At 33.8% G+C, this 18,293-nt stretch overlaps 1 protein-coding gene across 6 annotated transcripts in view; it reads right to left on the bottom strand.

Annotated features, from left to right (window-relative positions):
• Nucleotides 1-18,293, bottom strand: part of KCNT2 (potassium sodium-activated channel subfamily T member 2) — a 395,778-nt gene that overhangs the window by 280,674 nt on the left and 96,811 nt on the right. For all 6 annotated transcript variants that reach the window (XM_055084010.1, XM_024130664.2, XM_055084011.1 and 3 more), the window contains exons 2-3: nt 7,133-7,212; nt 4,781-4,880 (exon numbers count right to left, since the gene is read on the bottom strand). In XM_055084010.1, coding sequence (XP_054939985.1) covers nt 4,781-4,880; nt 7,133-7,212 — 180 coding nt within the window. The remainder of the gene's footprint in view (nt 1-4,780; nt 4,881-7,132; nt 7,213-18,293) is intronic.

The raw sequence follows: 18,293 nt of genomic DNA, 5'->3' as shown, positions 1-18,293 counted from the left end.
AAAAGTTTTTGACAAAATTCAACACCTATTTATGATAAAAAACCCTCCAGAAAGTAGGCATAGAGGGAACTTACCTCAACAAAATAAAGGCCATATATGACAAACCCATAGCCAACATCATTCTCCATGGTGAAAAACTGAAACCATTTCCTTTAAGATCAGGAACAAGACAAGGTTGCCCACTCTCATCACTATTGTTCAACATAGTTTTGGAAGTTTTAGTCACAACAATCAGAGAAGAAAAAGAAATAAAAGGAATCCAAATCGGAAAAGGGAAAGGAAAGCTGTCACTGTTTGCAGATAACATGATACTATACATAGAGAACCTAAAGATGTTACCATAAAACTACTAGAGCTAATCAATGAATTTGGTAAAGTAGCAGAATACAAAATTAATGCACAGAAATCTCTTGCATTCCTATACACTAATGATGAAAAATCTGAAAGAGAAATTAAGGAAACACTCCCATTTATCATTGCAACAAAAACAATAAAATACCTATGAATAAAACTACCTAAGGAGAAAAAAGACCTGTATGCAGAAAACTACAGGACACTGATGAAAGAAATTAAAGATGATACAAACAGATGGAGAGATATACCATGTTCTTGGATTGGAAGAATCAACATTGTGTAAATGACTACACTACCCAAAGTAATCTACAGATTCAATGCAATCCCTATCAAACTACCACTGGCATTTTTCACAGAACTAGAACAAAAAATATCACAATTTGTGTGGAAACACAAAAGACCCTGAATAACCAAAGCAATCTTGAGAAAGAAAAACTGAGGTGGAGAAATCAGGCTCCCTGACTTCAGACTATACTACAAAGCTCCAATAATCAAGACAGTATGGTACTGGCACAAGCAGAGAAATATAGATCAATGGAACAGGATACAAAGCCCAGAGATAAACCCACGCACATATGGTCACCTTATTTTTGATAAAGGAGGCAATAATATACAATGGAGAAAAGACAGCCTCTTCAGTAAGTGGTGCTGGGAAAACTGGACAGCTACATGTAAAGAATGAAATTACAACTGAAAAAGGATTAATCTCCAAAATATACAGGCAGCTCATGCAGCTCAATGTCAAAAAAACAGACAACCCAATCCAAAAATGGGCAGAAGACCTAAATAGACATTTCTCCAAAGAAGATATACAAGTTGCCAACAAACACATGAAAGAATGCTCAACATCACTGATCATTAGAGAAATGCAAATCAAAACTACCATGAGGTATCACCTCACACCAGTCAGAATGGCCATCATCAAAAAATCTACAAACAATAAATGTTGGAGAGGGTGTGGAGAAAAGGGATCGCTCTTGCACTGTTCATGGGAACGTAAACTGACACAGCCACTATGGAGAACATTATGAAGGTTCCTAAAAAAACTAATAATAGAACTACCATATGACCCAGCAATCCCACTGCTGGGCATATACCCTGAGAAAACTATAATTCAAAAAGAGTCATGTACCTCAATGTTCATTGCATCTCTATTTACAACAGCCTGGACATGGAAGCAACCTAAGTGTCCATCGACAGATGAATGGATAAACAAGATGTGGCACTTACATACAATGGAATATTACTCAGCCATAAAAAGAAACAAAATTGAGTTATTTGTAGTGAGGTTGATGGATCTAGAGTCTGTCATACAGAGTGAAGTAAGTCAGAAAGGGAAAAACAAATATCTTATGCTAACACATATATATGGAATCTAAAAAAAAAAATGGTTATGAAGAACCTAGGGGAAGGACAGGAATTAAGACGCAGATGTAGAGAATGGACTTGAGGACACAGAGAGGGGGAAGGGTAAGCTGGGACGAAGTGAGAGAGTAGAATGGACATATACACACTACCAAATGTAAAATAGATAGCTAGTGGGAAGCAGCTGCATCGCAGAGGGATATCAGCTCGGTGCTTTGTATCCACCTAGAGTGGTGGGATAGGGAGGGTGGGAGGGAGATGCAAGTTGAGGGGATTTGGGGAATATATGTATACGTATAGCTGATTCACTTTGTTATATAGCAGACACTAACACACCATTGTAAAGCAATTATACTCCAATAAAGATGTTAAAAAAAAAATTAACCACATTAACAAAATAGATGAAAATTATATAATCACCTCAATAGATGCAAAAAGGCATTGTTTAATTTTGATTCAACATCCACTTATGATTAAAAGCTCTCAGCTAAGTAGGTATAGAAGGAATGTACCTCAGCATCGTAAAGGTCATATACACCAACCTACAGCTAACAACATACTCAATGATGAAAAGTTGAAAGCTTTCCCTCTAAGATCAGGAACAAGACAAGAATGCCCACTCTTGCCTCTTTTATAAACATAGTATTGGAAGTCCTAGGCACAGCAGTTAGGCAAGGAAAAGATACAAAGTCATCCAAATTGGAAAGAACGAAGTAAAACTGGAATTATTTGCAGATGACATGAGACTACATATAGCAAACCCTAAAAACTCCACAAAAAAATATTAGAACTAATAAATGAATTCAGCAAAGTTGCAGGATACATAATCAATATACAGTCAACCCTCCTTATCCATGGGTTTTACATCTGTTGATTCAATCAACCATGGATCAAAAGTATTTGAAAAAAATTCCAGAAATTTCCAAAAATCAAAATTTGAATTTGCCACATGCTGGCAACTATTTACATAGCATTTATACTATATTCAGTATTATAAGCAATTTAGAGATGATATAAAGTATATGGAAGGATGTTCATGGGTTATACACAAATACTATGCCATTTCCCATAAGGGACTTGAGCATCCATGGATTTTGGTATCTGTGCAGGGGTCCTGGCACCAACTCGCTTTGGACACCTAGAATGACTGTACAGAAATTTGTGCATGTCTATGAATTATAATGAAATATCAGAAAGAGAAATTAAGAAAATAACCCCATTTACAATTGCATCAGAAAGAATAAAATATCTAGAAGTAAATTTTGCCAAGGAGGTGAAAGACCTGTACACTGAAATCTGTAAGACATTGATAAAAGATATTGAATAAGACACAAAGAAATGGAAAGCTATTCTGTACTCATGGATTGGAAGAATTAATATTGTTTAAATGTCCATACTACCCAAAGTGATCTAAAGATTCAATTCAATCTCTATCAAAATTCCAATGACATTTTTCACAGTACTAAAACAACCAATTTACAAATTTCTATGGAACTACAAAAGACTCTAAATAGCTGAGCATCTTGAGAAAGAAGAACAAACTTGGAGGAATCATGCTCCTTGATTTCAAACTATACTACAAAGCTATAGTAACCAAAATAGCATGGTATTGGAATAAAAAAGATACATAGATCAATGAAACAGAATATAGAGCCCAGAAATAAATGCACACATATATGGTCAAATAATTAATGACAAAGGAGCCATGAATATACAATGGGTAAAAGACAATCTTCAATAAATTGTTTTGGGAAAACAGGACACACATAAAAAATGAAAGACCATTCTCTTACACAATACATAAAAACTAATCCAAAATGGATTAAAGACTTGAATGTAAGACCTGAAACCTTAAGACTGCTAGCAGAAAACATACGTGGTAAGTCCCTTGACCTAGGCCTTGGTGATGATTTTTTGAATCTGACACCAAAAGCAAAGGCAACAAAAGCAAAAATAAACAAGTGGGACTATTTCAAACTAAAAAGTTTCTGCCACAGGAAAGGATACCATCAATAAAATGAAAAGGCAACCTAAAATGGGAAAAATATTTGCAAATCATATGTCTGATAAGGAGTTAATACCCCAAATAATAAAGAACTCATTCAACTCTACAGCAAAAAAAAAAAAAAATTGGAATAAAAATGGTCACAGGATCCAGATAGACATTTTTCCAAAGAAGACATACAGATGTCCAACTGGTACATGAAAATGTTCTCAACATTACTAATTATTAGGAAAATGAAAATCAAAATCACAATGAGATATCACCTCCCACCTGTTAGAATGGCCATTATTAAAAAGAAAAGAAATAAAAAATGTTGAAGAGGTTTCAGAGAAAAGGAAATCCTCTTACAGTATTGGTGAGAATGTAAGTTGGTACAACCACTATGGAAAACAGTAATGGTGGTTCCTCAAAACATTAAAAATAAAACTACCATATAATCCAGCTTTTCTACTTCTGGGTATTTATCCCCTAAAAATCCCCCCAAACTCTAATTCAAAAAGATACACACACACCCCTAAGTTCATTGCAGTAGTGTTTACAATAGCTAAGATATGGAAACAACCTAAGTGTTTATTGATGGATATATGAATAAAGAAGATGTGGTATGTATGTATATATACACACCCACAATGAAATGTGTTATTCAGCCATTAAAAAGAAGGAAATCTTGACATTTGTGACAACATGGTTGGATCTAGAGGGCATTATGCTAAGTAAAATAAGTCAGACAGAGAAAGACAAATACCATATGATTTCACTTATATGTAGAACATAAAAAAACAAAACATGCTAACAAAACAAAACTCATAGATTGTTGGTTATCAGAGGAAAAGGAAGAGAATGGGGTAAAATGGGTAAAGGGGATGGATTGTATGGTGACGTATGTTAACTAGACTTATGGTGGTGATCACTTTGTCGTGTATACAAAGATCAAATTATTATGTTGTACACCTGAAACTAATATAATGTTATTTTTACCAGTTTTACCTCAAAACTTGTAATACAATTTAAACTAATCAAAAGAATATTGTAGAAAATCAGACAAAGATACCTTACCATTCATTTCCTTGTGAAGGGTTTTCTAGTAGCACTCGGATTATGTACAAAAAGCAGCTTAATAATTTGAGAGAAAAATTGAACAGACGTATTCTTAGACCTTTAAACAAACAACAAAAATTGGATTTTCATTTGAACTCAGTCCACAAAAGACTAAAAAGAATTGTCAAAAATATCAGCTTTAAGTACAGCACTCAAATTGTGTTTAGAATCTACAATACCATAATTGCTTACCCACTCTGAAGTTCTAGGTGGCTAAATATTGAAACAAAAAATGAGAATGACAGAATGTATGAACCAGAAATGACAGTGAATATTATACACTAAGAGTAAATCTACGTTTGAGCATTCAGAAGCCACAAAAATCATGTCCAATCAAGATTGGTTCAAGTATGCTTAGAAGTTTAAGCATTTTATAGATCCATGAATTTTGGAAAAAATTTTAACTAGCCAGAAAATCTAGCTGCTTACAAATTCACAGGATAAGTTATAAATCTTGTATCTTCTGAGCACCTTGTAGGTTTGATTGTAGAGAAATTATAATCATGTATATAATTATGTATTATACATTTAATTAGTAATTATATAATTATAGAGAAATCCTAAGAGCATATGCTGGGAAATACACAAGCACACACACACACACATACACACACACACACACACACACACACACATGCAGACACATTTTTGAGACTCGACCAACTTTTTACTTTAGGTTTAAATACCAATGAAATCTTAAAAAAATTTTTTTGTGGGAATTGAGACTGCCATGTATGTATCTTTGAAACTGTGTCATTCACAGTTATGCAGCCTATAATACTTGATGATGAAGAAGAGTAATTAATATTAAGCAAAATGTGCTTAAAGTCTGATTAATAGAAGCATTACCTTTCCTGCAATTATCAGGTGGTAACTGATTCACAGATTGTGAATAAAATTTTGAGGTCTTCCTATAATTAATTCTCAATAAAATCTGGAAATGAAATGCCATTTTGTTTTTACTCTTCTATAAGTGAGTGTACCTGAGGTAAAATTTCTTAACAGTAAAAGGTTAATGCTTATTAATTGTGTAATTTTTCCTGGGTTTTCCTACTAAAATGCTAGGTACTTATGGGTTAGCTTCTTTATAAAGTCTTCTAAACTGTTAATGAAATTGCCCTGGTTTTATAGAACTGATCTCCTCAAATGACAGCTTAGTCAAACCTGGCTGTTGTTAAAGTATTCAAATAATACATCTATTCCTTCTGGCCTGGAGAAAGAAAATTTTTAGTAAAATTTTTTAAATGTTTAAAATAAAGGAAACCTTCTATGCAAGTGATGTGGCCTCTCCAGGTAACATCTATTGGTGGGGCCACCTTGGGAATTCAAAACAACTGGATTAGAGAAGCATTAGTTATTATTAGCCTAATCCTAAAACTAACCAGCCATTAAGATTCTCTAACCTGTGTGCCTTACAGATTGAAATATTCCCTGCAGTCAGTATTTGGGTAACTGCTCACAACTCAAGTTTCTCTCTATGAACGCTATAGAAGCACAGCTTACTTTAGACACCCCAGGAGGATTCAGAGGTCAAAATTCAAAGAGAGCAAAGTCTACACCAATCTAATGTAGACTTCTCCAATGCTTCTTGACATCTGAAGCAATAATCACATGAAAAAACTGCACATTGGTTCATTATTTATAGCTTTTTCAAAGTACATGGTACTAGGGGGAAGCAAGTATGACTGGCACTTCAACCCTGAACAGGCTTAGGAGGTCAGTGACTATGCTAATTTCATGCCTCCTTGAAGTGCCAATGTTTCCCAAGTTTTTTTGATGATAAGGATCACTGGGATGTTATATGCTGAGCTTATCTCTATACTTCCTGATTTTAAATCTCCCAGGGGAGGATGCTAGTAATCTGCACCTTTTGGAACACCCTACATGTTTCTTGTTATTAGGTGTGATGGGGAAACTCTTCCCGACTAAATCACTAAACCAGAAAATTATTCCGCATTATGGCCACTTGGAATCACCAGTCTTCTCAAAACAGGTTTTGGTATCCCTCACGGTTAAAATATGGGGAACCCTCACTTAAATGATTTTCCTCAAAGTTCCTACCAATCCAAATGGTCCACTCAGAAGTCTACTTACTGATGTGGGATTTCGAGAAGTAAAATAGTCAAGAAACCTAGACTTGATACCACCAGTAACATCTATTGTTTTCTAAACTTTAATGCCTGGCAGACAAGACTATCAATTTTACTTCTCTCTATAAAAGATATTTTGCAAAAGGATTGCAAAGCTGGAATTTTTTAAGGTAAACATATATACAAATACATAGACAGGGGAATAAAATGAAAGACTTACTTGATCTCTGGTTTTTGATAAAAAATAACTTTAGTCTCTCTTTAAATGTGTTTTCATTCATATAAAATTCAACTTGCACCCTGCAAACAAAAAATAAAAACATAATTAAAGACTAATATATAAGAAAATAAAAATAAATTATCTGATGTGATACATTGTATACTTTGAGTGAATCCCCACCACAGAAAAGGAGAATTGAGTAAAATGCTGATTTTTTATTTTTGAGAGAAGCAGTTACTTTCCAATTTTAAAGATATAGTCAGTTCAAATATCATATGTAGTTGCTTTGACTATTTGTATCAGTGGATATGATGAGTGGTATGGGTGATTCCAAACAGCAATAATGCAAAAGTCTTTCATATGTGTTTTTGGAATAATTTTTCATGAGTGTTTTCCTAATTCTTTTCCCTGTCATCAGAATCAACTGCATGCTTAAAAAATTCAGGTTGAACTAACCACTCCAGATCTACTGTATCTGAAACTTAAGGGACTGGGTCTGAAAATCTATTTTTAGCAAGTCTTCACTTTATCTTGAGACTATTTGGGACACGAAGTATGGAACACTTTACCTTTTTATTTATCTAGCTCATATTAAAATATATATGGATCAACAAAGGAGTGGTAGTGCAAGTGGAATGTTAAAGTCACCACAGAGAAGTTACAAACCAGACAAATCAATTAAGGGACCGAATATTCTACATTTAATCTACTATAAACTGATACCAACACTCTAAAACATAATAGCGTTCTAATAAATGCATTTGCTTTCTCCTTAAATTCTAGCAAACTTCTCTTATGTGATAGGGCTTAAATAATATTTTCAAAATACTGAGTGAAAAGAAACATTGTGTTCAGCGCATGGTGACTTGTGAATAATCATCATCTGAAATTTTCTTAAACAGTCTCAAACATATTTATTATAGGTTAGGATTCCAAAAAATTAAGAAAACATTTTAATGCTTACACAAAGAACAAAGACATAATTTCATTTTTCCTTATGTGACAAAATTTTGATAATGTAATCTATATAAATGAGATAGTTTTTTGTTTGTTTTCTGTTTTGCAGGAGTACACAAAAGAGATAAAACTGGAGAAAAAATAATTGACATGTACTACAGACATATTTCACTCCTAAATTCTAAGCTGCATGTTCAAGAAGATCCATGAATATTTTAAAAGCAATCTCTTAGGCCATAAAAACAAAAGGGCTTTTGTTATCAATTGCAAAACAAGTTTTATCTGTTAATCCTTCTAGAAGACTTGAATTGCTCTTTTTCTCTTATTCCTAAAGAAAATATCCTCACCCCTAAACATTTTTCTTTTCTTTGCATCATTTTGTCATTTATTGTCCTCTTTTTTACTTTATATGTAAAAATCACAAAAATCAACACATAAATCATGATTCTTCACATGTTAATTTCTTTAGCAAGAAGCCATGAGAATTGCAACAATATCTTCTAGCAGAACACCTCTATATGCATGCCTGTGTGCATGCACACACCATTTCACATATACGCAAACCTTCACACTCACATGCTATAAAAGCACATGCACACACATGCAGTCCCACAGCTCCACTAGTATCTTGGAAAGCCATGATTGGCTCTGCTTCCCTTGTTTATCAAATGAAAAGGACTTTATTGTAAATAAAGCAACTGTTACACTGATATGAAGCTAAATTAGTCCATATTTGCTATGGATACAAAAGCAAATTTGAGAGGACATATGGCTACTACACAAGTAATAAAGCAAAGGCCATGTAGATTTGCTTCCTAGAATTATCCAATTTATAAAAATATGAGTCCATTCTTCAGTTAATTTCAGGAGTGCAGTACTGGGTATATAATAGAGGTGCATTTTTCAACTAAAATGAGATCATCTAAAGCCTGAAGCAAAAAATGAGGGATCTGGAAATTATTTCATTGGATGACAAGCTTAAGGAACTGGAAATGTTTAACCTAAATATGAAGAATACGCACTAACAAAATAGCTGTCTTTAAATACTGAAGTGACCATCACTATTAAAATGAGATGATTCATAATATGATGCTCTATTGTATAGGCTTATAGAAAAATATGAGAATTATGAATGATATTACCCGATTTTGAAATGGCCATCATTATAAAGTGGAGAGCTCGCCAATCCATATAAATGTGCCAAAGACTAGATAAGAGCTGGCAACTGACTGGATTTTTTTCCTGAGGTAAAAACAATTTTGCATGGTGTGAGGTCTCTCATTAAATGACTTCAAAATTCCAACTTATTTATAATATCGTGTGAAGTAAAACTCTTTTCTTTAAATTAATTAATTAATTAATTTTTTTTGGCTGTGTTGGGTCTTTGTTGTTGTGTGCTGGCTTTCTCTAGTTGCGGCGAGCGGGGGCTAATCTTCATTGTGGTGTGTGGGCTTCTCATTGTGGCGGCTTCTCTTGTTGCGGAGCACGGGCTCTAGGCGCGTGGGCTCAGTAGTTGTGGCACATGGGCTCAGCAGTTGTGACTTGCAGGCTCTAGAGCATAGGTTCGGTAGTTGTGGCGCACGGGCTTAGTTGCCCCACTGCATGTGGGATCTTCCCGGACTAGGGCTCGAACCCGTGTCCCCTGTATTGGCAGGCGGATTCTTAACCACTGGGCCACCAGGGAAGCCCCCAAATCTTAATTAATCTAGCAATCTCTCCAAGTCAATATCACTGAGGACCATGGATGATATTAAAGCATAAATTTATACAAATGCTTTTCACAGCTAAAATGAAAAAAACAAACCAAAAACAAGCACAATGCTTTTTGACCCATGTCTTCTATAAGGCACAAAAAATGTCCTTTGGGTTTACTATATATAATATGGAGTGGATTTTTCTTTTATTTGATCCAATGGCAACTCTTTGGGAATCAAGGCCACTTAGTGTACTGTACACTTTCGGGAACTCTCCAGCACCATAAAGTTCTCTAGTACTCAGGGATTTAGGACAGAGTTTACTTTTTATCTTTCCCAATTTTTTTCATGATTTTAGTTGATTTTAAATATCCTCTTAGTATTTCCCTTTCCAGATTTAAATGTGCTTTTCCTTCCTTCCTTCCTCCTTTTCTTCCCTCCTTCCTCCCTTCCTCTCTTCTGATCGTCCTCTCTTCTTTCCTTCTTCTCTTCCTTCCTTCCTTCCTCTTTTATTGCCTGCCTCCTCCCATCTAACTTTATCTGACTTTACCTCCATCCAGGAGGTCATTTTAGTGGACTCAAACTATATGGTTTTGAACAATACACCAGGGCAAATCTGCCCTCATCACTCCTTAAAATGTCATTTTTCCACATGTTTATATACTCAAAATAAAATTAAGATCATTTTGTCCCATTTATCCCAATATAATAGTGGAAATGGGAGTATTTAATAAAAAATAAAGTGGGGTTGCAATCCTTATTAGGCCATATCTGTTCTTACTGACATATGTTACCATTGGTTAACAACATTATTTTTATGTTGGTCAACAATGTTTTATTTTTTTATTTGGGCAGATCCTATAATTTTGTTTGCTATTCTAAAAGTGTTTTGTCCCAACCTTTAACTTTTGTTTTTGATACTGTAATTGACTACCATGTTGAACTCTCTCATAGGTAGTGATATTTTTCAGGTTTATTTTCTGAGTTTTCTAGGCAGACAATCATGTCATCTGGAAATCTCCAATATTTGTATTCCCATTTTATTGTTCTTGTCTTATTACATTGACTAGAACTTTTTGATGAAAAAAAGAATAATCAAATAACCATGGTGTGCATTCTTAGAAGGCTTCTAGTGCTTTAGCAGTAATTATATTGTTGACCATGAGATTGCAATAAATACTTATGTTTTACTAAAACTCATAACAGGAATGAATGAATGTTGATGTTAAAAAAAACCTATCTTGATTCTATTAGTTGATGGTACATTTTTGTTTTTCTCTTGATTTACTGATTTGGTAAATTATTTTAATAGTTTTTCTATTAGGCAATTATTTTTTTCAATTGTGGAATAAGTTGTTTTTGTAATAGTGAACTATTCATGTAATTTACTGCTGGATTCATTTTCCTATATTTTAGGAGCTTTTCTTCTATGCTCATAACTAAGATTGATGTGCTATTACCTTTAGATTATTCTAATATTGTGAAATACGGACTGAAAAACTCTCCAGATATTTTATGCTCTGGAACAATTTTAAGTATATAGAGATTTTTTTGTATAACCATCATCAATTTGTCTTAACACTATCAACTGCCTTAATACTGATTTAAATGTCTTATTTTTTTCCCATTTTCCATTGCTCTGGTTACTTGAATTTAGCATAAAAATTATGCAGGATCTTGTTAAAAGGCAATTTCCTTGTTTCAGTCTTAAAATTCTTGTTTACTTTCTTTAAAATACCAAAAATAATTCTGACCCAGGTTGTCAGTGCACCATTCTTTCAGAAACACTTTTTTTTTTTTGCTCTAATAATGCCTTGGACTCTGCTTAGGATGCCAAAGTTTTGCAGATATTCTCTTTTGGAAATTATGCTACATACAGATCATTACCAAAGGAAAATTCTTCCTCTGTGTCCACTTGGTGCTTTTCCCTTCCTGCCTTCCTCTGATGCTGTGATATTGGTTATGGAGTCCAGGTACCAGTTTTTCTATTACTACACTCATTCAAACAAGGCAATATCTACCTGGACTTTCTGGTCTAACTGGTGTTCTTCCCTTCCAATCATTCTCTATGATGGTGACAGTAGCACTTCTTAGTCATATGAAGTAAGTCCATTAGATTGTAAGCTCCATGAGGGTGGGGACCATATTGTTCATGCTTATGTCTTAAGTATCTCTTAAGTTACTTGAGACCTATTAGGGACCTATTCCTGTTCAATGCTTGAATGAAGGTCCCCAGTTCTTTCTTTGGAACAAACCTTAAGGACTCTGAGTCGATAGTGTAGTGGAATAGATAAAGTCATCTTCCTTTCCTTAGGTTATAACTATTTTGAGGATGCAAAACTTGGGTTTGTGGTGAGCTGAATCCTCGTAAGCTCTTATTCCAACTTGGTCTACCTTGTAATTAACGATCATCCCCTGCAGGTTTTTTTTTTTTTTTCAATTTTATTAATTTGGATGTGTTTGTTTATTTGTACCATCTCCCCATGATTTAATGAACATTTAGAAAAAAATCTACTACTGTTGATTGATTTAATTTTTACAGTGTTGCTATGACTTGGGTAAGGCGGCCATCAACTTTATTTTATAGAGGAAAAAATTTAATTCAAATAATTTTAGCTACTTGCCCTAATTTATAGCTAGTACTGAGACAGAATTGGGACACTGGTCTTTCTGTTACTACTTCTTACTTCCTGCCTCCTCATCAAGTTAGTTCTTCATTATTAGGAGAGTTCTAGGTCACCTGCAAGGTGTTACAAAAGAGCACTGCAAACACCAAACCCACACGGGGTACTGAGAAGTGTTTGTTTAATACTGCCCTTTGATTATTGACTCGAAACCAGGTTCCTATCCATTTCCAAATATTCACTCTTAACTTCAGGTAACTAAATTATTTAACAGAGCGACCATTCAAGTGGAACCTTGTAAAAAAATAAATTTAAAAATAAGCCTACCATTAATTTTTCATTTTAAAAAATTGGTTTCACCAGTTCATGCTCAAGTGCTTCCGAAGGCCTTCTACCTGGCTTCCAATCTTTACTACATGCACAAAAAATAACCTCACTTTAAATACTTTGGAGTCCCTCCTAAAACATTTCCCAACATCTTTTGACCCATCTTATTCTTTTCATAATTATGCAAGCCTAACTTTCCCACCTCTTTTAGTTAGTAACATCTTATAAGGAGGCAGAGATTAATTCTGGAGACTTTCAATAACATTCTCTGCATTTTAAAAATAAGATTTAAAATAATGTCATTTTCAGAAATGGAAACCAGCTATTATTATATGCATATGTATGTATATATATACATATATACATATATATGTGCTTAAATAGATATATGTTTATATATAGTACATGTACATACATATGTGTTTAAATAGATATGTATTTTTATATAGTGATGATAAATAGATAGATAGATAGATGGATGTAATGGTAATGAGGAAAGATCCTGGGGTGCTAATCACCACTCATCAATTTTCTTTCACTCTGGATAATGCGGATACCCCTCAAGAATAGCATTTATGCTTTCGTCACTCCTTGGTAATCACAGCTTGCTGGTAGCTGGAAATACACAGTATTGTGGTTTCCATGGGAAAACAATTTAGAAGTCCACCCAGGAGTACTTTTTTATTCAAGTCTCTCTTCAGTTTGAAAACTCATGTCCTCATGTCAACGTTCATTTTCAGGACCTACTCTGTGTACTTCCCCATTTTTCTAAAAATAATTAAATTTAAGCAATCCCAATTTAACTTAAACCTATGCACAGGAAGCAAAACATAAAGAAAGCTAGGATAAGTATTTAGCTTTTTTCATCCTGAGATTGCAAAGAGATTTTGCTTCTTCATACCCTGGCCCAACTGCATGGTGAGGGGCAGGTCTGGATCAAGTAGGTATATATACATACGCATACAGGGTATAAAGATATATATATATACACAAATATATGAACATGCATAAATGTAAACATATGTTCATAAATATAAAGCTGTTAGCCACAGGAAGGCAGATAAGCTTACTTAATAACGACTACAGGTAGCATGGCCTCACCACAAGCCTAACGGCCTCCCAATCAAAACTCATAACAACTACAACATGTAAATCCTCTTTGCTTTTTCTGTATGCATATAAGATAAGAAGAGGTAGAAGACACCATGTAATTTCCAACTCAGATTGGACTCTTGCACCAGTCATTTTAAAGCCTTGAAGGAAAAATATAACGATGCTCCCACAGCCCAGGATTGCTAGGAATGGGCAGCATGATTAAATAGCAAAGCCCAGTTTGGGAAGAAATGTGTGTGTTTTGGGGGAGGGAGCTATTGGGTCTCAAATAGTCAGGGCATGGCCAACAGATACTAGTTGTAAGTATGAAACTGGAAATTACACAAAGACTTCCATGTGCAATGAAAGAAGCACCTTTTAGTTTTATTGAATTCTTTGCACCAATGTCATAAGATTTTTAAATCAGTTCTGCAAGCCCTCTCCCATTCTGCGCCTCAAAAGTCATAGATCAGTAATAGGCACAGCTCACTGGGGACACACATTTCTTTAGGATTTACTTTATTACTTAATATTCTTACTTAAGCAGCATATGATTTTAATAGATAAATCATACTGGGTCGAATACAGTTAAAGACACGGTCCCACAATTTGGAGAAAGAGGGGGAAACAGTCACAAATAGAATTTCACTCAATAAATATTACAATAAATCTAATGGGTTTTCTAGAGAAACTGAATTTTTCCCCACAACAGTTTGTTGGTATGTTTATTTATTTGTTTATTTTGTAGTGTAGTATAAGAGCTAAGAGGGATAAGAGTACAGACTTTGGAATCAGATGATATGCATCTGATTATCAGATTTCCTAACTTGTATTCTCTGTAAAATGTGGGTATTATTTCCATTAACAGGTTATGAAAATTAAAGAAGATACTTTCTATGTGAGACAAACAACTTGACAATGGCAAATAACTTTTTTCTGGTATGTTGGTAGTTTAAAAATGTTCCTAGAATAAACACTTATAAAGGGAAAAACAAAAACTGTGGATCACTGATGCCAATCTGATGTAGTTGATTCCTCCAAGATATATTTGCTGAGGAAAAATCAGGATATAAGGCAATAAATAACTTCACTGTTTACTCCAGAAAACTCCTACAGATCAATTTATTGGGGACAATAGTCCATTTACCTAGGCAAACACATCACTTATTTATAAGACATTAAGACTTGCATTGTCTTGTTACTTATTACTCATTAAGAGTTCAAAACCCTCACTTTGCTGTGTCCGCCAATGCTAAGTGACTTATCCTTTTTCACCATGAAAGATCCCTCTTACACCACTTGAGCCCTTTTTCCAAAGCCTAATAAATATCTCACTTCTAATATCATCTTCTGAAGCATTGCTAATGCTTACTCACTAACTTCAGGGAGTTTAAATAAACTTAGTTTTGCTTCATTTACAAGCATCTGGTGACATGTCAATTATTTAAACAACAGTATAAAGGAAATTATCCTACATCTGCTGATTTATAACATAATTATTTTTACTCAATCATAGAAGATGCAGGCCTAGATTGTCATTTTTAACACTGCATGGTATTCTTCTATATATTCCTCTATGTTAACAACGCACCATTTTTTCACAATTCTCTTACATACATAAATGGATTTTTAGGTTTTGTTGGTTTATTATGAAAAAAATAAGAAAAAAAGCATGCACTTTTCTAATAAATAATAAATATATTGTCTATATTTTTACTAAATAACATAAAATCTAAATGTCAAATCAATTTAAACCTATGTATATGACAAATAACATAGCAGTAATCTAAAAATCTGGTTATCATATTATTTTAACAGTCAAATAAGTTTCTCTCAGAGTACCTTCCCAATACTTTTTTCCCAAACTGTCCAAGAAGGTAGCCAATGATACAGTTAAAATGTGAAACTGTTACACTACAGAAACATTTGCTGTCAGTTTTGTCAGGAAAATTATCCAAAACTTGGAAGTAGGCAAAAGAGATTACTAGATGTTCTTTTAATAAAATGCTGGCCTTGACTTTGTATTTTCTGTGCATTTTTACAACTGTGGAGGAACAGACCTTAGTGAGCAAAGCTGTGTCAAGTAGACACGCAAAGAATCTCCACCCAACAAAAGAGAAAGCTCCAAAGGTTAATGCACATGGCCCTGTAGGACTTCTGGAGGTGGGGCTGCTAACCCAACCACCTTATTCTGACATTGCCTGGAAATACCTAGCTTCTTCAATACTCTACCAGTTTTAAATTGGTACTGTTTCCCTCCTTAATCAATGAGTTGAATATAAGTTTTGACAAGTTTTCATTTCATATTTGGATGAGGGACATGATCTTTTAACCTTTTGAAAACTGTACTCTAACAGTTCCTCCTCTAATAAGGGCTTCTTATTAATTACCAGCATAATTTAAGTTGTCCCAAATGCTTTGGAAAACAATTTGGTATTTATATTATAAAATAAACCAAAGGTTCTATAAAATTCCAATCAAAATCACATAGGCAATGTTGTGAAACTTGATAAGCTGATTCTATAGAGGGTGAAAGATTAAACTAAATAAGACATTTGTGAAGAAGAATAAAGAGTAGATATTTTCCCTACCTGATATCAAGACTTATGATCCTACAGTAATTAAAAGATTATAAGTATGGCACAGAGAAAGAAAAATTGATTAGTGGAATAAAACAGTCAAGAAATTGACTCATGCATATATTGAATATTATTATGTAACAAAAAGAGTATGACAGGTCAATAGGAAAAAGAGGAACTTTCAATAAATTGATTTTTAAAATAGTTATCCAAATAGGAAAAAAAATGAAATTGGACACCTATCTCACACCATATGGATTAAATCACCTTTACATAGATTAAGGAAACTTTTAAACTCTTATTAAAAAATAATGGTGAATACTTTTTTTGACATTTGAATAGTCAAACAGTACTTTAGATAGAAAAAGAAAAAAAAGAAAATTATAAAAGAGGTTTTGCCTGGAAACATAGTATAAATCAATAAATAACTGATGGGCTTAGGAAATTCCCATAGCTCAATTTATAAATTTTAAATTTAAATTTTAAGGACAGTGGAAAGCAAGCTCACAACTGGGAGAAGATATGTGGATACAAAGCCAGTAAAACTTAAATATCAAAAGTATATAAAGGATTCCTAAAACACTAAGAAAATAACAAACATGTAGCCAAAAGATGTGAAATGGCATCTAACATAAGAGGAACTATATTGGCTAATAAACCAAGGAGGAAATGTTCAACCTTATCAGTACTCAGGAAAATGCAAATAAGAGTCTATTGAGATAATATTTTATATCCGTTTAATTGGGAAAAAATCAAGGAGCATAATAATGCCAAATGTTGGAGAGAAGGTAGATCAAAGGATTTCTTAATTGTGGATGGAGTATAAATTGGTGCAATCACTTTTGTAAACAATTTGGCCTTATCTAATAAAATTGAATATTCACATATTTACAATTCAACCATTCCACTCCTAGATAAATGCCAGAGAGAAACTTACACACTTGCATGAGGATGCATGTACAAGAATGTTCCAAAAAGCACTGTTCATGAAAGCACAGAGAAAAATCAGAAGTAACTCAAATATCCACTTACAGGGAAATAGGCAAATCTGGCACATTTTTACAATGGAGTATTGCAGTAAAAATTAATGAAGTATGCAATAATATGAATGGATCTTGGTAACCAGATGTTGAATGAAAGATGCAAGTCTGAGACGACTACATGTAGCATGGTGCCCACTTTGTCAAGTCCAAGAGTATCTAAAACCAAACAATAACTTGTTGAGGGATACACATAACATCTGTTAAACTATATTTGTTAAAAGGAAAAGAAAAGCCAAAATAAGGAGAGTGATGACTTCTAGGAGGGAGCAGGGAAGACAGTGGAGGAATGCAGAGCTAGTTGTAAGTTATTAATAAACTATTAGTTCCTTGAATGTCCATAGGTATCTATATATTAATAAATTATGAATAAATGAAGGAAAGAATGAATGAATGAAATGAGAGTGTGTCCATAGCACAATATGGGGTGTTACACAAACTAAAAATTACAACTAAATTCTGGGGATACAAAAAAATTCTTAAATATGTTACATTTATAAAAACTGGGGGTGAGAGGAACTCTGGGGTGCTACGTGAGAAATAATTTCCATACTCTACCAAAAAAGTAGATGACTCAAATCTATAACACAAGAAGGAATTTGTTACGGAGTCAGAGTGAATAGGGTTGGCAAGCTTGGACGGAAGGAGAGAGACACACTCAAGGCCTTTTCTGAAATAAGAAATGGCAGGTACAAAGGGGAAAAAAAATGTGAGAAAAAGTATAGTACACTTATGGAATTAAAAGGAGTTAAAATGGCTAGAGCACAGGAAGTGTATCAGGTAATAGCAATATAGGAAAGCAGAGAGGTAGAGAAGAAGCCAGATAATCAAAAGAACTTGAATAGAAG

This window comes from Physeter macrocephalus, chromosome 4, assembly GCF_002837175.3.
Source record: "Physeter macrocephalus isolate SW-GA chromosome 4, ASM283717v5, whole genome shotgun sequence".
NCBI lineage: Eukaryota > Metazoa > Chordata > Mammalia > Artiodactyla > Physeteridae > Physeter > Physeter macrocephalus.
The sequence above is the reverse complement of the archived record's forward strand: the minus strand, read 5'-3'. Positions and strand labels throughout refer to the sequence as shown.